The sequence below is a fragment of the Emys orbicularis genome, chromosome 7, assembly GCF_028017835.1.
Source record: "Emys orbicularis isolate rEmyOrb1 chromosome 7, rEmyOrb1.hap1, whole genome shotgun sequence".
Taxonomy (NCBI): Eukaryota; Metazoa; Chordata; order Testudines; family Emydidae; genus Emys; species Emys orbicularis.
Genome location: NC_088689.1, coordinates 51,407,094 through 51,430,498, shown reverse-complemented (window position 1 = coordinate 51,430,498; position 23,405 = coordinate 51,407,094). Strand labels below are relative to the sequence as shown.

The following is a 23,405-nucleotide window of genomic DNA, read 5'->3' as shown; positions in this document are numbered from 1 at the left end:
CGCCGCAAGGACACGAAGTAAGTCAATCTAAGTTGATCTAAGATACGTCAACTTCAACTACTCTATTCTCATAGCTGAAGTTGCGTATCTTAGATCGATTCTCCCCCCCCCCTCGCCCCCCCAGTGTAGACCAGGCCTGAGAGTGAATTTTAGGCAGACCAAAAAAGGCAGATTGTTTTAGCTGACAAGTCTCTTGGTAATTGAGAAGTTGCTAGAAGTATCCTCATTCTAGATCTAGTGAGAGGGGGGCAAAAATATTTTCTTTGTAATATCCAAAATTACTAAGGGCACGTGAAGAGAAAGGTAAACACAGTTCACTGATTATCTAGTGCATAGCAGTTTGTTGAACTGTCAACAGCACAATTTTCTTAATTCATTTAAAACTTTGAACATGCACTAGTATGCCATGTCTAATGGTTAAAGAGGGCAATTAATTAGGTACTGCATTGTAGCAGTTCTACAAACTGTTACTATTATTTCCAAATACAAATTTATCTTGGAGGCATCTTAGTAAAGCATCTAAACTATTATGGACTATAAACGGGAGGATAAATAGCTGGGAATGTATTTGCTTATATTGAACATTAAGGCTGTTGAAAGCCAGACTTGGAACACAAATAAAGAAACAGGTCAGGCATTTAAACAAGAAAATATTCTGTTCATCTATCACTTCTCAGGGATTGATTTGGTGGATTTCTTGCCAGACACACAGTGAAATATGCAAAATTAGGGCTCTTACATAAAAAGCCCTGTGGTTTTGAGTTACAGGAGCAATACATATTGACGTAAGTTCAGCTCACTGTTTATTATTGTTAAATGGCTCCCCTGCACTGACCGATGAAAAGGATTATGAATCTCAAAGTTGTTCATTTAATTCCCAGACAAAAACATTAAAATAGAATTAAAAGGTTAAGAAATACAATTGCTGAGACACAGGATAGAACTACAGTCCTAAATTGTCATTTTTTCTGTGTTTTGCCATCCATGGTGAGTCTGTAAGATTAACAACACAGTCCTTTAGGCATAATGGTGTATCAAAATATTCCTGTCACTTAAAGTGGGTGTGTTTCTGACACTAAACAGAAAACTGCATCAGAATGTTTTGGTGAGCAAAAATCCTAAAATATTTGACAGTCATGAACTACGGAGTTTATATTCTACACAAACACACTTAACTATGACCCTTCTACTCTAATCCATCTACTCTTCCAATATGCTCTAGAGATTCTATAGTCTAATATTGCACCTCTCACTTTACATGACAACCTGCAAGCTACTACCTGACCACATACTGATCAAAGACCCAGGCCCCCTGTTGTCCACACAGCAGTTACTGGCAAGAGATATCAGCAACTCATTTCTTAGCGGGGGAACAACCGTCTGGTGACTAAAGCAAGAACTGAGAAGATCTGGGTTCAGTTTATGGCTCACTGTGTCTGACCTTTGGCATGTCACACTATCTCCTCTATGCCTCAGATCCTTTCTTGCAGAGAGGGTGTAATAACTACTTCACATGGGTGTTTTAAGGCATAGTTCATTAGTTTCTGTAAAGCACTGTCATGCCAAGATGGAAGATGCTTTACAGATACAAGAGTAAGTATCCAGGTACCAGTTAAGGGGTCAATCCCACCCATGTTCCTGACATGGTTCTCTTATCTCTGACATAGGGGTAGATTTCTCTGGTAAGGTACAGTCCAGATTAGCACCCTTAAAACCATCCTCTCTACACATACTCAGAGGTCAAACCACTATGCTTACCAAACAGGTTGAGGCTTCATTACTGATAAGAGAGAGAGAGAGAGAGAGTAGCCAGCATATAGCAAAAATGTGATACATTTTCATTTCTAATCACCTAGATGAAAAGTTTCTGAAGTGTTTGTACTACTAAGAATACTCATTAAGTGGATGGCCAACTGAAATTAAAGGTCAGAATTAAGGCAGTTGGCAGAACCACAACATCAGATGTTTCCATTTGTGTGTGTATTTTTTAAAGTTACCATGGTCTAATGAGTTTGTTTTGTTCAGTGGGAAGCACATTTCCTTCCTAAATTCTATTAAAGGGCATCTGGAAGTTTCTGTGTTGTTTTATTCAACACCTCTAAAAGGTCATTTTCATTTCCTCCTATTTTCATGGGCATGTTTGTTTGGGAAAAATAAGTCTAGGAAAGAGTGAAGAAAGACCTTACTATACAAGAAAAGAACGCAGGAATGTTTCAGTGAATCAGCAACACTAAGGCTACACTTCACAACCCAGGAATCAGCAGCTGTAGGGCAACTCTACTTGTGTCCCTGGGAGACACAAATACGTTCCTCTTCTTTCTTTACCCTAGCCTTTTACCATTCCTCATGTGTTGTCTACGACTGGTTGTATTTGCAGCATATTAATACCTGATCGCTGAATTTTGGTAGTTTTTTAAATCTCCAGAGCTGTCATGAGCTATTTGACAGAAATTCAAACTCAGAGTGGCTTAAGTTTTGGGAGCACACACGGTCCATTTTGCCTTGAAGTGGAGAACAAATCAAAACAGACACTGCTTCAGCTGCCAAACTGAGCCTCAGAACACTAATATGTTTGTAAGAGTCTCCACTGGCTTACGTCACACAGTAGTACAAAGTTTTGGTCATTGCCATTGATGTGGTGACTGACAAAACTTTGCAAATTTCATAGCCATTCACTTGTGAAAAGGGACCTTTGTGCTTGTGGCAGGAGAAAAATAGTGAAACTGTATTAACAAAAAAAACTTTAGTTGTAACTCTTTCACAGGATCATTGGAGGAGGTAGGGCATGGCAGCTGTCCAGCGGCACACATGTACACAAAATGCCAGTCATTAGCTACAGTAACCATGCCATTGTCAGAGAAAGTAAGGGATTCCTGTCACTCTCCGTTAATCTGGAATATTTATCTGTTTTAAGCAGTCAGGCAGAACAGTCAATCTACACACAAAGAAAGATTTGTACTGCAGGCAATAGGCTATAAAGAAATCATAATGAACTGGCAGAAGTTTACCAATCCTTTTCAAATCAATCAATCAATCTATATTTATTTTTTTCCCCTTCATTGAACCTGTTAAAAGTCACATGCTGAAGAGATGTCTCAAAATCCAGGTGATTTGAGGAGCTCACCTGCTAGACTCAGTCCTTCTGGACTCTTTCAGGACCACCATCAGGCATATAGCGAAGAGCAGGATTCAAATGAAATTTCAAACGAGAGGAAGAGTTAAGTTTCAAAAACAACAAGGAGTCTGGTGGCACCTTAAAGACTAACAGATTTATCTGGGTGCCACCAGACTCCTTGTTATTTTTGGTAGATACAGACTAACACGGCTACCCCCTGATACTTGACACCAGTTAAGTTTCAGTAACATGAGAGACAGATGAGCAACTGAAATAGAGGTCACTGCATTGTGATTTTCTTCTGCATGTGATCTGGAGTGAGGGCAAAGAAACATCTAGGACAGGACTAGTAATTATATAGACAGCAAGGAACAGGGTGGGCCATGAATTCAATCTTCAGACGCCAGGATGCACGTTCCTGGTGTACCTATTAAAACTCACTATTGTGATTGCATAGTCCTGCTTGCTAGTGGGCTCTAACCTCTATAGAGCCTAGAGCTGACTGAAAAATGCAAAAGTAGTTACATTAAAAATGGATTTTCCCTACTTTGCAAGGTTCAAAATTAAATGTTTTCATTTTTTCCAATTTTTGAGAAGTGCTGTGAATTAGTTTTGAATGTTCATTCCCACTTTCCCCAACTGCAATAAAGTATGTGCCCAGGGTTCCACAACCCAGTCATCCACCCACCATCCCAACTTTGGTAAACAGAGTAGAAAAGGAAAAAAGAAAAGTCATTCTATTGCATTCAGTGGCAAAAAAAAGGAGAACAGAGAAAAAACAAAATCTGAGTAATTGAAGTCTAGAAATTGTTTCAGTTTTCAAAAACCAAAACCCTCAATCAGAAACTAAACCAATTTTCATCTCAAGAGTCAAGTTTTTCTTAACATTTTCCCCACAAAGTAAAATTATTTTTTGACATAATTAAATTTTTCTGTTGGAAAATTTGGACCAGCCCTAATTTGGACCTGTATGAGGTGGCATGAAACTAAATTATACACCTCCAGGAAAAAAAAACCCCAATGTTAAATGCATGCCAAGAAACTCATTAGAAGAGTGAGACACCCTGGCACCTCAATATTCACCGCTGTCATGTAATTAAAATATGTTTTGTACAAAGTATGCCTTGTGAGGTATTCTAAAAGTCTTGATCAGCTAGACATTAATATCTTATTGGATTATACGTGCTATCATCGTATGTGAAGTTATGAAGTTTGGCTATGTATGTGTTACTGAAACATGTTGTGAGGTTGAAAACACTCACAAGCAGCCTTTCAGGTACAACAGTAAAAAAGCCAAACAACGTTAATGGCTTATTGAGGAAATGCACACAAGCACAAAGATTACCCCAGGAACTGTGTACGATAGAAACCTCTCAGAGATAGCATTACACAATGGGAACTCTTTGACCCAGGTCACAGCAAAAGAGCTTTCCAGAAAGTGGGAAGAAGATATAGAAGAGGGACAATGACATCATGGGGATACCTCACTCTCCCTACAACACCTGGAAACACCTCAGGAATAAAGACTGAACCGGGGGGAAGTGATGGTCCAAGGCTAAAGGGATTCCTAGCCTATGTATGAAAACCTGGGAAACCCAAAGCGAAAGGCCAAGGCAGCTTGTGTTTTAAGAATCTGCCAGCCAGTTTATCACTTGGGGTGAGAATTTGCTAATTAATATCCTACCTATCTAGTATGTTAAACAAAACTGCAATCTGAGTTTATTTACTAGGTAATCTGCTTTGATCTGTTCACTATCACTTCAAACCTATCCATTTGTAGTTAAACATATTTTTTGTTTTAATCCAAACCAGTGTGTTTGACTAAGGTGTCTGGGGAAAATCTCAGTTAGGTTACTGCAAATGTGCATGGTCCTCTTCACATTCAGGGAGAGGCAGACCAGGTGTTAAACTCATGCTGGCGAGATTTGACCAGGGCAGGATGGTTCTGCTATGGGGTTCTAGGTTAGGAAGCTGGTGGTTAGAGAGCCCGCATATAACTGTACCTGGGTGTGTCCCTACCTGTGTGAATGCTGGTGAAAGTGCAAGCTTGGAGGGCTTTGCAACTTGTCACAGCAGCACAGCGTGAGAGGGAGTCCAGGCTGGTGGGTCAGAGGGCTCAGTGGTACCCCAGTTCCAGGGTGGCACCTCAGGGGGGAACCCATCACAGAGAGTACATAAAATCAAGGGGTAATGACCCTGGTGTAAAGTGGCAGAACTTGTATTTTGTAACTGTTGGAAAGATAATGCATCACTGCCAGAGAACTGGATGAAATTTGTCACCCACCCACACGCTCTGAAAAATGCAGTGTGTGTGTCAAGTTATGGTGAATTGTTTCGGGGGAGGGGGGGAGAGGAGAAGAGTAGTATCAAAATGAATAATTGTAACTAACTGTTACAATTATTCAGGCTAGATTCACAAAGGGGTTTAGGCAACATTCAAAGAAACAGTGGTAGCAGCAGCCCCTTATATTCAATAGCCCAGTGGTTATGGAACTCGCCTGGGACACAGGAGACAAATCACTGTTCAGGAACCCAGGTGTTTACCCTCCAAGATAAGTGCCCCAACAGCTAGTCTAGAGTCATTCTCTCTTCCCCCTCTCTCTGGCCCAATGCTTATTTCTACGAAGTAGAACAGGTCCAACAGGAGTGATTGAGACAGACCACACCAGAATACCCTATAGGCCAGTTGTTAGTGAGCTGGGACCTGGGTTCAAATCCCTGCTCCAGAGTGGGGATTTGACCCTGGGTCTCCCACATCCCAGGTGAATTCCATAACACTGGGCTATTGAATAGAAGAAGAGGGTACTGCCACTTTTGGTGGTGGAGAGTCCAGCCCTTTCATTTCCTTTACATTTATTAAAAATTTCCAAATATGAAACATTTAGTGTCAAATTAAACAAACACTTTGTTTCATCCAAAATGAAACTAACTTTTCTGATTTGCCAAAAAAAATTGGTTTCAGTTCGGGTTGAACTGAAATTCTCACTTTTTCAGAATTGCTAGAGAAATGAAGTCTGTTATTTGCACAGCTCTAATCACCATTCAGTAAGACTCTGGTATTGGTGGTGGTGAGGTGAAAAAATGGGTTATTTGTAGTATATAAAATAAATGAAATGAGGAGCAAATATAGTCAGTATCATTTCAGTTGGGTATTCAGAACCCAACTGACATTTTAAGATCCATCTGAAGTTAACATGTAGTTAATAGTTTAGGACAGATAAAGAACATTATGCTGACACCAAGTGGAAGAAAGCTGTCAGTTTCATTCCAGGATTCTAATATACCTAAGCTCCTTTCATTTTCTGTTTTTACACACACAACCCCTGCGCATAACAATAGTGGGTCAGATCAGTGGCCCATCTAGCCCAGTATCCTGTCTTCTGACAGGTGCCAGATGTTTCAGAAGGAATGAAGAAACAAAGGCAGTTATTGAGTGATCCATCCCCTCTCAGCCAATCCCAGCTTCTAGTCGTCAGATGTTTAGGGACACCCAAAGCTTTGGGTTGTATCCCTGACCATCTTGGCTAATAGCCATTGATGGACCTATCCTCCATGGAGTTATCTATTCTTTTTTGAACCCAGTTATACTTTTCTCCCTCACAACATCCCCTGGCAATGAGTTACACAGGTTGACTGTGCATAGGGTGAAGTAGTACTTCCTTTTGTTTTAAACCCGCTGCCTATTAATTTCATTGGGTGACCCCTGGTTCTTGTGTTATGGGAGGGGGTAAATAACACTTATTCACTTTTTCCACACCCATTCATGATTTTATCAACTTCTATCCCCCTTTAGTTGTCTCTTTTCTAAGATGAACAGTCCCCGTCTTTTTAATTCTCCCTCATACAGAATCTGTTCCATATCCCTAATTATTTTTGTAACCCTTCTTTATATTTTTTTTTCTAATTCTAATATTTTGAGATGGAGTGACCAGAACTGTATGCAGTATTCAAGGTGTGGATATACCATGGATTTATACAGTGGCATTATGATATTTTCTGTCTTATCTATCCTTTCCTAATGGTTCCTAACATTTTGACTGGCACTGCACCCTGAGTGGATGTTTTCAAAGAACTATCCACAATGACCCCAATATCTCTTTCTTGAGTGATAACAGCTCATTTATCCCACATCATTATGAATGTATAGATGGGATTATTTTTTCCAATGTGCATTACTTAGCAGATCAAATTCAGTGTTGATGAGTGCAATTTTGTTGCCCAACCATCCAGTTTTGTGAGATCCTTTTGTAACTCTTTGCAGTCAGCTTTGGACTTATCTTGAGTAACTTTGTAATGTCTGCAAACTTTGCTACCACACTGTTTGCCCCCTTTTCCAGATGATTCATGAATATGTTAAACAGCACAGATCCCAATACAGATCCTCTGGGGACCCCACTATTTACCACTGTCTAATGTGAAAACTGACCATTTATTTTTACTCTGTTTTCTGTTTCTTAAGTAGTCACTGATCCATGAGAGAAAATCTTCCCTCTTATCCCATGACTTGCTTAAGGACTTTTGGTGGGGGACCTTGTCAAAGACTTTCTGAAAGTCCAAGTACACTATATTCACTGGATCATCCTTGTCCACATGCTTGTCGACACCCTCAAAGCATTCTAACAGATTGGTGAGACAGATTTTCCTTTGCAAAAGCCATGTTGATTCTTCCCCAGCAGAGTGTGTTCATTTGTGTGACTGATAATTCTGTTCTTTACTATAGTTTCAACCAATTTGCCTGGTGCTGAAGTTAGGTATACTGGCCTGTAATCACCAAGATTGCTTCTGGGAACTCTAAGTTGAACAACAAAGACTGTGCCTGACTACATTTCAGAACATACGGTTGTTTTGGTTTTTTAAAGTTAAAAAAAAAACTACAGGAGAAAAGAGTGATATTTACCCATAAAACTGCAAAGTTAATTTTTGGACCAACTTTCACTTTTTTAATTTTTGTAATAAATACTGATAAAGTCCTGGGAAATCTTAAACAAAATTAAAAATGAAAATGAAGGGCCTCTATTTCTCAACCCCCTCTGCAGCACCAATAGCCACAACATAGCCCTTAATCTCTCCAAATTTGACTAAAATATCTATATTCTAAGAAGCCCTGTTCAGAAATCTGTCCCGCAAAGGACAGACCTGCATAGGGATCTTTCATTCCCATTTTCTATCAGTGTTTTGTATCACCATTTAAGGACAGATACAAAAGTGGTCAACCTAATTAGTTATTGGTCTGATGTATTTGATCAGTTTTGTAGTATTTTACTTACAAAATTACAAGATTCCATTTTGAACAATTTGCCCTTTTTGTGCTTGGGGAATAAACATGCTTCTGAAGTGAAGTACATACTATGACATGAAACCCAGGATCCAAGACTTCATGGGTTTCCCCCATTCTTGTTTCTCCCAGTACAGTTTGTATCTGCATGTATTTCCCTCTCACCCTCCAACATCATGTTTGGAGTGGAGCGAATCCCAACAGTCCTCCTCAAGAGTGGGAGAGCACCTACGTTAGTACTGATGGAGTGAATATGAATTTAGTTGGGGGATTTCAAGGAGTTTGGTGAGGGAAGACAAAAAAGTGACAATCACCTTGCTCTTTAGCCCTGCCCCTTTCCAGAATGCACATCCCCACCACACAGGATGGTCAACTATAGGCTCCAGGGGCACAGTAGGAATAAATCCACAGAACTGGCACCTCCCCATGTCACACTCTCTCAGCAAGGATTGGCTGAGTTTCCCCCACATACACTTCCACCCAGAGAGAAGGAACAATTTAAGTATTAGTTTTTATTTTAAATGTCCAAGCAAGACAACACATTCAGGTTATTGTCTGAATCTCACTTGCACAAGCTAAAGTATTATTTACCTGGAACATATTCCTACCTTTGAAAAACAAAACAAAACAAAAAGATATCCTTACCCAATGCCCCAGAGATCTGCATAAGCAAAGGACTTTTCCTCCATGTTGGTTTCACTGATACATTCCCCTCTCTCCCAATGGTCTAAATGTTTTCCTTAACCTGAAATAAGTCAAAGACTGGACATATTAAGAAAGTCAATGAGATAGAGATAGAGAGAGAGAAAAATGTACTGTTCCCCTCTGAAACTGGATTGGAACACAAAGTTGCAGCTGATTCTGCAGCATGCAGGGAGACAGATGTCCATTAAAAAAAAGAAGTGTACATAAAACAATATTTCCTTTCCATTATCTCACACTGCAGCAACTGCCTACTTGTACCTTCAAGTAACGAGAAACCCAGTGGGTTACGTAACCAAAGTGACTCAAGTACTGGCAAATTACTTCCTGCTACCACCACAAAAAAAAAAAAAAAATCCCAAGAGACTAGCTTGGCAATAGAATTAATGCTGCTTTAGTGCCTCATAAATTGAAGGAAGCCTCCGACAGATCTAAGAGCTTCATGGGGGACACCAGATCCAATCTTCTGAAAGATCAGCACCACCAGCAGCACGTCCAGAGCAACTTCTGCAGCCTGGCTTAACCCGGTCACAATACCACCAAACCCTGAACACCCTGGTGCCTGGGCAATAGACAAAGAGAGAACTCTGTTCACTTTAACAGGTATGGTTCTCAACCAAACTTAGAGATGAAACTGGGCCAAAAAATTTGGATCCAGCTCAGGATCAAAACTTCCCCAAAATTCAGGGCTTTTGTTTCTGGTGGTTTGGTTGAAGCAGAACACAAAATTGAGCAGTGTTAAATGATTCCTGGTTTCAATTATGTTAATGAAGCTCTGAGAGGAATTTACCTTCCCTCCTCCCCGGCCCTCCCCTCACAAAAAAATCACTGCTAGTGCAATTAAGTCCCTTAACACCACATCAGCTGTCCCTATGAAAATATTGAGTGAGTTGCTTTGCAGCCCACTGTGATGTATATTAACATTAATACAGAGGTCGCTCATTCAAGATCAGGATCTCTAGCCATTTAAACCAACAGAGCATTCCTAATAGCTGTCAAAAGGAATAGCACTAAGGTCCTCTATCGAAGTCTAGAGACATAGGCAAAATGGTTTTGAGTCCAAGCTCCACAAATTCAATCCACTGGAAGATTGAGATACTTTTTTCAAAGCCATTTTGTAGTTCAAGGAGTATTTAACTTACCATAGGACTCGTGTGCACAGTATGCCAGATTCATTGTTGAAGCTTTTGCTTCATGGCAATTTTTGAGGTTTCGACATTTGTTTTGTTCTGCACTGGAAGGAAGAAACCTTTTGGACATTTTCATGAAATGGAATGATGTCAAAATGTCTGTTCTTGGATCAAGAAGCTCAGGTTTTCAGTCTCTGACCAGAGAGTTCCAGACCACAAAAAAGCCTTCCTGACAAAACTTTGTTGAAACCAATACATCCCTGTGGAACATTGTCAAAAATGTTCTGACCAGCTCTAATTATCATATTCTCCTAAAAGGCATGAAATTAATTCTGGAATTGCTGCAGCGATGAGTGAGGTTTGACCAACTCAGCATGCAGTCCCCTCAACATTCAACTGTGCCAACATAGGATAAAGGAGGCCAAACGTATATAAGAAGGAAGATAAGAGAAAAATCTGGACAGGAAACGTGTTACTAGTGCTGTAGACATTCCCTCTAGTTGCTCCCTTTCCTTAATGCAGAGAGATTAGCACCACTGAAGACACACACACACACAGAGGTCACATTTCTGTTCAGTTTTATATTTGCCAGGTAGCCAAAGCAATTGATACTATTTTGGGGAGGAATCTCTGTGGCTGTTGTACAGAGAGGGGGAGAGCAAGCAAGCAAGTCTGGCAATTCATCTCTTCATTTAGATTGTAAGATGTATTCTAGACAAGTCAAGGGCAGCAGTGGGTAGGAAAGAGATTTCAGTAAAATCTGACACCCACACAGAGAAGGGGGGGCAGCAAAGGAGCATGTCAAAGTGCTGTAGCAAGGTTGGGTTGGTAGCTACTCTACCTAGTGAAATTAAATTAATCTTGTCCATCCCATGCAGCTAGTGATATGCTATGTGGTAAAACAAAGACATGGCTAAAAAGGCCTCAGGTTAAATAAACACTTAAGCGTCTAGCCTCTTTTCTAAAATATTGTGAGGAAGAGGAAGTGACTTCTCAGTATCCCTTCACCTTGAGAGTGTTGACAGAAGATTTTAAAGTTCTGGCTTCCTATACTTAGTGCCCATGTAATCCAGGCAGCTCTTTGTAATGCAACACCATCACCATGCCTGCAGGCAACCATAGTGAACAGAGAGGTCAGGAATGTTTAGTGACACAAGCTACTACATTTTTTGTTTAAATTGGATTATTTAAAGTTTCTTCAGGTTGTAAAAATATTGTCATCACTATGCATCAGTTCTTCAGAGCCACTGGTGGGAGAGCACTCGGATTCACATATCATTCCCTCCAATCCCAGATAGTCCCAATGCCACCAGTTCCCTGGTACACTCCACGGGAGTCTTTTGCCCATACAGAACTCCTCTGGAGGAAGGGTGTTATAGGGTTGGATAGCATACTTAAGTACTTTTCCATGCAAAGAGTGACAAGCCCTTTTTACTTATCTCAGATTCTTTATCAGGGCCTGGAGAAAGCTATGCCTATGTCTGGAATTTCTGGGTGGTAGGAGTTCATTAAAACTCTATTAATACAGGTATGTAAAGAGACACTAACAGCATCACCTTGAGCGGACAAGCCCCTTCCCCACCCCACCCCTTCTTTTGGTGTAAACCTCTAAGTGCTGATATAAATATGAGAGTAACTGGTATAAAGCAAGAGTCTGCATTAGAATCCTTCCTGCAAGAAAAGGTATGAAAGTTAAGTTCCATTCCAAGGAATGTGCCTGGTTTGCTGATTAGTGTTTTGATGAAACCTGTGTATGGACTTTTACTAGGTTTGGTTTTATGTCCAAAGAACATTAAGCAGTTGTTATTTAGACAAATAATATATGAAGGGATGCCTATCCAAAACTCTACGTGCTCCTGCCATAAGTTATGAGAACAAAATTAGATCCCCCACAGAACAAACTCTGTCCACCCCCAACACACACAATTTCTTTGAGAGGCTCACCTCAGAGTGAGAGAACCCTACAGCTGTGCCCTATTTCGGGGCTTCATTAAAGAACTCAAAAGGATCTTTCAGTGAACCTACTTCCTTGTCATCACAATCCCAGACAGACTGAAGTGACTGCTAGACATTTTAGAGATGGGGGGCAAAAGGGGGGAATTAACTTTCAAAGCAAAAGTGCTGCCTTTGATAGTGCCTCTATTTCTCATGTGTTTTCACTGCAGATTTGCATTGATTGCTGGCACTTCCTATCTTCTTGACACTTTTGGTTGGTAGAGGCAGACAACTAGGCAGCTATTAGCCTAATGCTGCATCCCGTACACAATCACGCAAGAACTCCCAACTGAAGTTGATGAAATGCAGGAGTAAGTTTGGCAGGATCAGGCTGGGGCCTAAGAGTAGTACGTGTTGGACTGCAACAATTCTATTTTGAGGTCTTAAGACCCATGTCCTACAGCGTATGAACACAGGACTTAAAATGTTGTTATTCACCTTTCCTTTGTACCCAGCAAGTAATTAACATGCCCTGTGACATTATTCCCAGACAGATAGTTCCAGAGAGTTAGTGCTTTCAGTGCTGAGATGGACTGTATGATACATGTGACAAATGATGTAAATCTTAGCTTTAGAGTAAAAGTCTGCTGGATTCCCCTGCTCCAGCCCTCCCTCCGTCCCCATCCCTCAATACCAGCAGTGGCTGGAGCTGAAGCTCAGGAAAGTGAGGAATCCCTAGCAGTGCCTAGAGCAGGGGTCGGCAACCTTTCAGAAGTGGTGTGCCGAGTCTCCATTTATTCACTCTAATTTAAGGTTTTGCGTGCCAGTAATACATTTTAACATTTTTAGAAGGTCTCTTTCTATAAGTCTAGACTATATAACTAAACTATTGTTGTATTTAAAGTAAATAAGGTTTTTAAAATGTTTAAGAAGCTTCATTTAAAATTAAATTAAAATGCAGAGCCCCCGGACTGGTGGCCAGGACCCGGGCAGTGTGAGTGCCACTGAAAATCAGCTCGCGTGCTGCCTTCGGCACGAATGCCATACGTTGCCTACCCCTGGCCTAGAGCCTGGCTAAATGCAGACATCTTGGACAGCACATCTCTTAGTGTGGCACATCTTACATTGCTAGATTCAGTCATAATCTGCAAAAACCCTGGTAAACCTGTTCAGAGCAGCCAGATGTGTCATACTGTATAGTAATTGCATGATTTAACATTAGGTTGAGACCCACTTAAGATATGAATCTAGATCTCACCACTATGTTAACCCCTTGGGCTACTTTGCTCTCCTAGAATGGATTTTTAAAAAGATCTATATTGAACAGCAACAATACATAATGGAAGGAACTTGAAAAAATACCCACATAGACTAGTACTATTATAGAAGGAAAGTCATCCATACTAAGTGCAAAATCATAACTCTTTTGACAAACACAATGCAACAAGGAGACACTGAAGAACCAATATTATTCTATAGCAGTGCATGCCTAAGGACAGAAAAAGTGAGTCTTTACTCAATAGCTTCTGAAAAGGCATTTTTACCCTTCTGTCATCACTATATAGGAGATAAATGAAAAGAGTTACCTACAAAAATGCTGAGGACAAGGAAATGTGGCTATAGGATATTTCAAGTAGAAAAATGTGGTGATTTTATTCTTAAGATTTAACTCTCATTTACATTCTTTAGAAAATAAACATATAAAGTCTCCCTTGTAGATTAAACATGCAACTGATACTCACTTTGTCAGGGTATAGTGATAGTGATTTATTACTGCTTGAATATAGAAACCTAAGGGTAGAAATACATTACAACCTAATGAAGCACCTTTGATTATCTGTTGGAATCAATCATCATCTTCTTACCTCAGTGTTGTCTGCTTGTGTCAATGAGAAATGGCTGTCAGAGTCTGCAAATAGCATCTCATGGTTCTGGAGCAAATACAGCAGGAGTGCATTACAAAGCATTTGTTTTTCATGAGCCAAAGGACTGAAAGGAATTCTAAACAGGAGAAAAGTAAATAGATTAAGATTAGTGGTGCTCAGACGACGATCCATTGATCAGTTATCCACGAATCCCTTTCTTGCGGTCTGGAGAATTTTTCAAAGCAAGTAGTTTTATCCAGTTCTTTAACATATTCTAGGACATGATCTCGGTTAAAAAGCTCTTGGTGACAGGGACTATATTTTCATTACAGGCATGTATATGACTAGTATAAAGTGGCCTTTATGCACTACAGTAATACGGACAAGTAGTTGGAACCTGATAGCATGGGCCTGGCACTGACTAACTTGTTCATGAAAATATTTTTAAAAGGACAAAATATGGAGAGCCACCACCACCACTGGGCTTTTAATATTTTAAAAGGTGATTTCAAATTTTGCTCACTAAGGAAAACTCATATTACACATCTTTCTGTGAGGGTCCAAAGGATAACAGCCCCATGCAATCTTGTCACATCATACTTAACTACCAGGGAAACACCATAATGCAGGACACAGTCTAAAAGTGGCATGAGAAAAAAATGTTCCAATGAATTCTCTGAAGCTGCATTATATTAATAATGGATGTAATAAAGTTATAGTTAAACATACAGGAATTTCTGCATGTTCCCATTAACAGTATTATATTTTTTCAAGTAGTATTTGAACTTATACTTTATCTACAAGTAGATAATGCTCTGAATCATTTAATTAAAATCAAGGGATTCATTAGTGGCATGGTAATTTTGTTTCCTGAAGGAACTGTACATTTCCCCCCATAAAGTATTTGAGACGGTATGGGCATTTACATAAGCACCAGAGCTGAATTCAGCTTCGTGCACTGTGCTAAACCAACTCCTGATTCCACTAAATATTAATATTTAAACAAGAAATTCATAAGCTCTTGGGAATTAAGTACAAATACACACATCACTCTTCTGTTTGGCAAATCAGACAGCACATTTATTATTCAAAGTGATTTAAACATCCAAATGTACATATTGGGGCTTAGTTCCAGTGTCCTAATTCCTGTCTATCTGTGGTAAAACTCCCCTTGAACTCGGAGAACTTTGTTTTAGAAAAACTTCAGGATTGAATAACGATGGCCGTATGGGTTTGAGGGGGGACCCGTTACCTCTCACTGTCAGGACATTGCCGTGCTTCAGTTTCCTCACTCTGGGTAGTTTAGCCCTCTGGCCAAACTAAACCCCTCCCCTTCCAGAGGGCAGGGGAGTCCAAATGACGACAGACAAGCCAAAAATATCTCAGACAAAGAAGTCTTTCACCCAGATCCTCAGTGCCTGGGCCACATTCTTCTCTGCAGATTGTGAGGGCTCAGAGTCCCTCCAAACACCAAAACCTTCACACGCTGGGGCGGGGCTCAGGCCACACAAGCAGCCCTCCACACAGAACATACTCCTGTCCAGACTTAGGCCAGGTTTACACTACAGCTGCTACAGCAGCAGCAACAGCACAGTAGCGTACTTAACCCTTCCATCGACATAGAAAGTTTTTCCAATCACTTTCAAGAGGTACTAACTAAGTTGATGGAAGAATTCTAGCCACGTCTATACCAGGGGTTAGATTGGCCTAACTACAGTGCTCAAGATGCAAAATTTTTCACAGCTCTGAGCAACATAGCTAGGTTGATCTATTTTTTAATAGTATAGACCAGACCTTACACTCCTGCTTGCCTCGGGTACGTGCCCAAAGTCCATGCCAGGCTTGTGCTATTAGTGCATAAACATGCCCTCCCAAACTTCTTTCCACAGCCTATCCTAGGCCACTTCCTCAGCTAGGAGCCCCAACACCAATTTTGTCCAGTTTCTTCACATACAGAGAGGAGAAAGCCTGTGTTCATTCCACTTTCTTTCCCAGGAGGCCTTGTTCTCTGGACAGTCCCCTTGTCCAGACAGTCCCCACATGCAATGGGAATTACAATGCTCTGTTCTGGGCTGAACCAGGAAGAGGTCAGAGTTGGACTTTGTCCTCCTCCTAAAAGGCCAGCTTGGCCTGTGAAAGGGTCCACATTTGCAAGTTTGGGGAGTGGGGGATTTTGAGACTAGAATTTAGTTTGGCCATTCTAACAAAGACTAATTGCAAAATGTGAATCTTGGTTCAGGTCTGGAGTTCAAACCCTAAAATTCATGGAAAATATTGATTTAGCTCTAATTTTTAAGTAGCTTAAGAACAAAATACTCCTTTTCAGATATTGCTGTTGAGTAGTGTAGCCACCACACACTTGCAAATTTGCATGTATTTTAAAAAGAATCTAGTTAACAAATTAGATCCAGGAACATATTCCTAGAGATGATACAACTATTGTAAAGTTGTTCTATTGGAGTAAACAGGATTGAGAATCTCCCTTGGCCTTAGACTTTTAAAAAAAAAAAAAAAAAACTATCAATTTGTGTTGAAGACAAATGATGTTAGGAGGAGATCACCACTACAATGTATAATTTGGAGTAATTAAAAAGGGATCAGTGGGAATCATTAAAGATTGTTTTATCACAAATTAAATATGTGGTATTGAACCCACAGTCATTAAATTTACCAAGCCCTGTGCCTTATCAGCCCAGCAAGCTAGAAGTGGTGCTAAGCTAGCGAGCGCGTGGAGACCTGTGCCTGGATATCAAGGCAAAAAGTAAAAGGTGCTATACTGGTAATCTTACAACTAGAACTGGTCATAAAATGGGGATGTTTCCTTTTTGTCAACAAAACACCCCACAAAATTGAGAAGTTTTTCTTTTTTGCAACTAAACCCTACAAGTTTTCATTTTTGTAATTGTCCAGACAGTCTCCATAGAAGTTTTCATTCATAACCAAAGTTTCAAAGATTTTGACAAGCCCTACTTGTGAAGGCCTAGGGCTTGGTACCAGGCCAGAAAGATAGAGGTGCTGAACAGGAGCTAAAGTCAAGGGATACTTGTAGGAATGCTTCTCCCCTCTCTCTCCTAAAAGCAGAGCGAAAGTTCCACCTACTGTTTCAATCGGCTGCTGTGGATGGATTGGAGGACACAGAAGGGATGAGAAGAGATGAGAGAAAGTGGGAAATATTACTAGGTGATTGGGGGTGGGAGGTGACTAGAGGGAACTCGGGGAGGGAAATATCAAAACAAGCAATGTTTAGCAAAACCAAGGTTGAGTGAGTAGCCAGTTTGAACAATTGAAGAGTTGGACCAGGGTCAAGCATCAAATAAGAAGGTGACAGGACACAGAAGGGAAAGCTGAAGTCACGGAGGATGAGGAGGAGAAGTCAGGAGGAGAGGGTGATGAGGCAGAACCAGGTGTCAGAATCTGAGAGGAAGGTGGTTGGGGAGAAGACAGGGAGTGATAAAATAACTACATTGAAGGTACAATCAGAGAAGAGTCTGATTTAATATTTTTCTATGGAGGATATGTGGAGTAAAAGGCCAGGAGTGACAGAAGCAGGAGAGAGATTTTGCAGAGAGGTCAAGGTGACTAAACAAAGACTGGGAGCACTCTCTCTCCATGAGACACCCCTCCCTCCCCATTTTTTTTTATTTTTTGTTGTTGTTCCCAGATTTGGACCTCATCAGACAGTGCAGTGGGAGGAAGCACAGGAGCCGCTGTCATTTGCGTATAATGATTGTGACTTGAAAAGTATTTCAGCCAAATACCATTCAGAGTATTATGAGGCAATGTCAAGTCATCATCCATTACAGCACTATGAGAAAAATAAAATTCAGTAAGAAATCAGCCTGTGTAGTATTCATGGGTTTCAACATGAATAATTACATTAGTTTCCTGTAATTTAACGTGCAATGTGGTCACATGACATTCATACATTTTCTGGAAGGGTCTTCCCATTTAATACACATCTTACAAAGGGTTATGTTTTCCACAATGGAATTGTACTAGATCATAGTGACTAAGGATATACTGTTCAGATTATATATGTTGTAAATTGTAAAAGTGGCATGTTTTATATTCTGAGTCTGTGTCTCCTCAATTCCATGTTCTGAATATTAAGCTCCAACTCACACCACTGATTCTATGCATGTGACAGGTGTCTATAGCCATAAAAATCAATAGATTAGGACAGGTGATAATCATGGCTAGAATTTGCACCTGGAATAGAAGTGGAGCAAAACATAAGCAGGAGGAGAGTTTGTAAACAATCTATTTAATGGTAAAGCAGTCAGAAGCAAGCACATAACAATGAAGTTTTTAGAATACACATGGAACAACTTCAACACACAGGAAGGAAAACATGGTGCTGCATGATTGTAAGAACTAAACAAAAATTATTTTTTGGGTCCACAAGCCATTTTCAGCATTATCAGGTGCTCATTTCTGCAGATCAGTCTGGGATTGTTAGAAGAAACTCTGAAATGGACAGCGGCATTGGTAAGTATAACAGGCATCTACCCAGCCTAGCTTTGAGCCTGTCACGGTCTCGGTTTACTCTAATCACAAACAGTTATCTCAGCCTTCAGTACAGGTTAGCTTCTGCAGTGACTTAGTCAGAGGTCCACCCTTTATTGAGTGTCAGTAGAAATCCAAATACCTTCCACCCCAGTTTACTGGGACCACCCTTTCCTCTGTGAGGGTCTTCTTTTCTACAGCACACTCATCTCACTCTCCTTCTCCCACACTCAGCTTCCAAACCTCCTAGGGCTGGGGGTCAGTCAGTCCCTTCTCCCTCCAATGAATAGCATAGTTTGCTGTAGCTCCTCAGAGGGTAGCAGCATAGGGGAAACCCAAATCCATCCTCCACTATGAGTTCCCAGTCCTTGGGACCCTAAACTACTGGTTTCTTCCACCTCATAATTCAAGCTAAGAACATAGTAGCCAGACTGGATTGGACCAATGAGCCATCTAGCCCAGAATCCTATCTTCTGACAGTGGACAATGCCAGGTGCTTTGGAGGAAATGAACAGAACAGGGAATCATTGAGTGATCCATCCCCCGTTGCCCACTCCCATCAGAGGGGACACCCAGAGCATGAGGTTGCATCCCTGACCATCCTAGCTAATAGCTATTGATAGATAAGTCCTTGGAGGATAGGTCCAATTCTTTTTTGAACCCCTTTATAGTTTTGGCCTTCACAACCATCCCTGGCAAGGAGTTCCACAGGTTGACTGTGTGTTGTGTGAAGAAGTACTTCCTTTTGTTTTAAACCTGCTGCCTATTAATTTCAGTAGGTGACCCCTGATTCTTGTGTTATGGGAGGGGTAAATAACACTTCCTAATTACTTTCTCTATACCATTCATGATTTTATAGACCTTTGTCATATCCCCCCCCCATTACTTGTCTCTTTTCCAAGCTGAAAAGTTCCAGTCTTTTTAATCTCTCCTCATACAGAAACTGTTCCATGCACTTATTTTTGTTGCCCTTCTCTGTATCTTTTCCTATTCTAATATATCTTTTTTGAGATGGGGCAACCAGAACTGCATGCAGTAGTCAAGGTGTGGGTGTACCATGGCTTTATATAGTATCATATTTTCTGTCTTATTATCAATCCCCTTTCCTAATGGTTCCTAACATCGTTTGCTCAACATGCAACAGCAGTCTAAAAAGGTTGTGTTTTTAGAGAACTATCCACAATGAATCCAAGATCTCTCTCTTGAATGATAACATCTAATTTAGATCCTGTCATTGTGTATGTATAGTTGGGATTATGTTTTCCAATTTGAATTACTTTGCATTTATAAACATTGACATTCATCTGCCATTTTGTTGCCTACTCACTCAGTTTTGTGATATCGCTTTGTAATTCTTTGTAGGCTGCTTTGGACTTAACTATCTTGAGTAATTTTCTAGCATCTGCAAATGTTGCCACCTGTTTGCCCCCTTTTCCAAATCATTTATGAATATGTTGAACACCACTGGTCCCAGTACAGATCTCTGGGGGACACTACTATTTCTCTCTCTCCATTCAGAAAATGACCATTTATTCCTACCCTTTGTTTCCCCCATCTTTTAACCAGTTACTGATCCATGAGAGGACCCCAGGACTGCTTACTTTGCTTAAAAGCCCTTCGTGAGGGACCTTGTCAAAGGCTTTCTGAAAGCAGACCGGCTTCTTCCCAGGGCTTCTTCCTGTATTCCCCACTCTCCTGCTCTTTATAGAGCACTGACATCCAGCTCTCCTCTCCCCACACTTTGCTCATAATCACATCCCCCTCTTCCCCCATATGACTTGAGCATTCATTCACTCCACTGGAGAAGCAATCTAAGCATGGCCCACATGCAGCTGAGCGCCAATCCTCTTAAAGGGCCAGTTCATTCTGTGACATTAAGGTCCAGATTTTTAAAGGTATTTAGGGACAAAGATGTACAGAGGGACCTACTGGGATTTTCAAAGCACCTAAAAAATAATTTAAAAAAAACAATCAATGGAAGTTGAGCACATAGGACCAGATCCATAAGAGGACTTAGGCACCTAAGTCTAACTTTTAGTTAGTCTAACACTGCTGAGATCCCCAAAACCCCTGCTCAGCTGCCACCTAATACTGGAGGTGCCTAAAATACATAGGTGCCTGAATTTCTGCCAGTGAGCATATGGACAGCCACTTGAGTCGCAGTGGCTGGGTACCTAAAGCTCAGCAGGATCCCGTACTAGGTGTTCCCCCACTCCTCTCGTCTGCAATTACTGATCTGGTAGGTGTTTTAATGATGTACCTAAACCCTCACAAAATAGCTGGGGATGAAGGAGGCAGCAGCCTCCCTTATAACTTGAGTCTGCTGGTTAGCACACTCACACAGACTGTGGAAGACTCAGGTTCAAACTCTGCCCCCCACAAAGCAGCAATTTGAACATAGCCTTCCCCCTGCTCAGGTGAGTGCCCTAGGCTCCAGGGTGTGTACAGTGTGTGGTGATCCTCTCCTATGTAAGCTCTTCCACTGTGTATAAATAAATATCTGTTGGGCCAGAGAGCACGTGAGAACGAGTCCATAGCCCAGTGGTTAGGGCACTCACCTGTAAGGTGGTAAACTCAAGTCCACATCCTTGGTCACATTATGCAGAGGAAGGAGTTGAATGCATTTCCCACATCCTGGGCAAGTATCCTTACTACTAGGCAAGAGATTATAAGGGAGGTGTCTGCCACCATCTCCCACACTGGTGGCTCTTGGAAAAGTGGTTTAGGACTAAGTCCCTGAGAGTTGTGGGGCTTAGGCATTTGCAAGAGATGAACTTAGAAATTCCCCTCTGATCGTGCTGGCTTTTGGAGATCCCATTGTTAGATGCCACGCACACACGCACACACTGTTGGAGAAATCTGGGCACTTAACTCAGGGACATGCATTTAACGGGGTGGCAAGGCCCCTAGCAGTTCTGCAATGGATCGGGTCCCTAGGCATTTTTGAAAATGCTGCCAGGTGCCCATCTGCAGCTAAAGGTGACTAAAATACCTTTAAAAACTAATGAACTAAAGAAAAACAGAAAAGCATCCAATAAAATATATAAATACCAATGAAACATTGAAATTTGCTGGGGGAGGACGTTGTGTTTAGTTTTTTCCAATCAATAAAAAAATTCCTATGAAGAACAGTTGGTATTTTTTGAACCAGCTCTATTATTCATATAGCACCAGTGTATCTTCTGCTTTATTGATAGCAAGAGAAGATCCAGGCCTGAAGAGCTTTCAATCCAAGACTGCCCATGTGCAAAGCAAATAATGTAACAGCAAGCAGAGGGATAAAGCTTGGAGGGTCACACAGCTTGAGTTATTTTCCTGTTAGTTTTCATTGTGAGAGGGTAGTTTCCACTCCCTTGGGGGAAAGGACAAGGATTTATAGGCCTCAGGAAGGAAGGTAATTTAGAAGAGGACTGGGAGGAGAGGATGGGGCTATGGAGGTGGTTCCAAGCATAGGGAACTTCATAGAAAAAAGTAGGCAGAGGGAAGAGCAGGATACTTGAGGGGAGAGATAAGCAGAAGCTAAGCAGGGTCCGTAAAGCAAGGGGATAAGGTGCTTAAGTCAGGTGCAGCAAGCTAAGGAAAACCAATGGAGAGAACCAAACAGGGTCCAGACCTCGTTAGAGAAAGAGGAAGATAGATCATTCTTGCAAAAGCATTACATGCATTTTTGCAAAAACTATTGTGTACCAAGTGAAAGGAAGCAGGAGAAAGTGAGTGCAGAAGGCCAGAGGGGAGAAGTTTTTAGTAGCTGACATATGCACCCACACAGTAATGAAAACAAATCTTGATGTTCACTCAAATCAGTAAATGTTAATCTTTTAACACACACACACACACACACACACCCAAGATCTCCTTGTTATACCAAATTGAGTTAGTGTCAGTGTTCCAGAAACTTGATTGGCTGACAGTCTATAAAACAATTGTGGAGAACACCAATAGTCAAGCCTTAGTATTACTCAGAATAATATAAAGGGAATAGTCTGTGGTTTCTAATTCCCTGCCATCCCAAAACAACTAGGATCTGATCTGCCACACCAGGCAGTACCATTGAAAAATCACTCTGAACAGAAGGACCTCAACTGGCTTCCTCAGAAGCTTTTTCTCCTCCCCCAGAGAAAGCTGGACCTGGGACTTCCCAGAATTCCTAGTGCTGTAGCTAGTAAACCACTAAGGTAGGTTCTCTAGCAACCTTACACTCTTAGGTACCCCATGGTGACTAAGGCTACATCTACACTACAGGGGGGGGGTCGATTTAAGATACGCAAATTCAGCTACGCAAATAACGTAGCTGAATTCGACGTATCAGATCCGACTTACCCTGTTGTGAGGACGGCGGCAAAATCGACTGCCGCGGCTCCCAGTCGACGGCGCTTACTCCCACCTCCGCTGGTGGAGTAAGCGCGTCGATTCGGGGATCGATTGTCGCGTCCTGACGAGACGCGATAAGTCGATCCCCAAGAGATCGATTTCTACCCGCCGATTCAGGCGGGTAGTGTAGACCAGGCCTAACACTTAGCCCTGGTCTACACTACAAGTTTAGGTTGAATTTAGCAGCATTAGATCGATTTAACCCTGCACCCGTCCGCATGAAGCCATTTTTGTCGACTTAAAGGGCTCTTAAAATCGATTTCTGTACTTCTCCCCAACAAGGGGATTAGCACTGAAATCAACCCTGCTGGGTCGAATTTGGGATAGCATGGACGCAATTGGATGGTATTGGCCTCCGGGAGCTATCCCAGAGTGCTCCATTGTGACCACTCTGGACAGCACTCTGGACAGCACTCTCAACTCAGATGCACTGGCCAGGTAGACAGGAAAAGCCCCACGAACTTTTGAATTTCATTTCCTGTTTGGCCAGTGTAGTGAGCTGATCA

General features: G+C 41.3%; 1 protein-coding gene across 1 annotated transcript in view; it reads right to left on the bottom strand.

Annotated features, from left to right (window-relative positions):
• FAM13C (family with sequence similarity 13 member C) overlaps positions 1-23,405 on the bottom strand; it is a 240,051-nt gene that overhangs the window by 209,147 nt on the left and 7,499 nt on the right. The window contains exon 5 of the mRNA XM_065408755.1: positions 14,023-14,158. Coding sequence (XP_065264827.1) covers positions 14,023-14,158 — 136 coding nt within the window. The remainder of the gene's footprint in view (positions 1-14,022; positions 14,159-23,405) is intronic.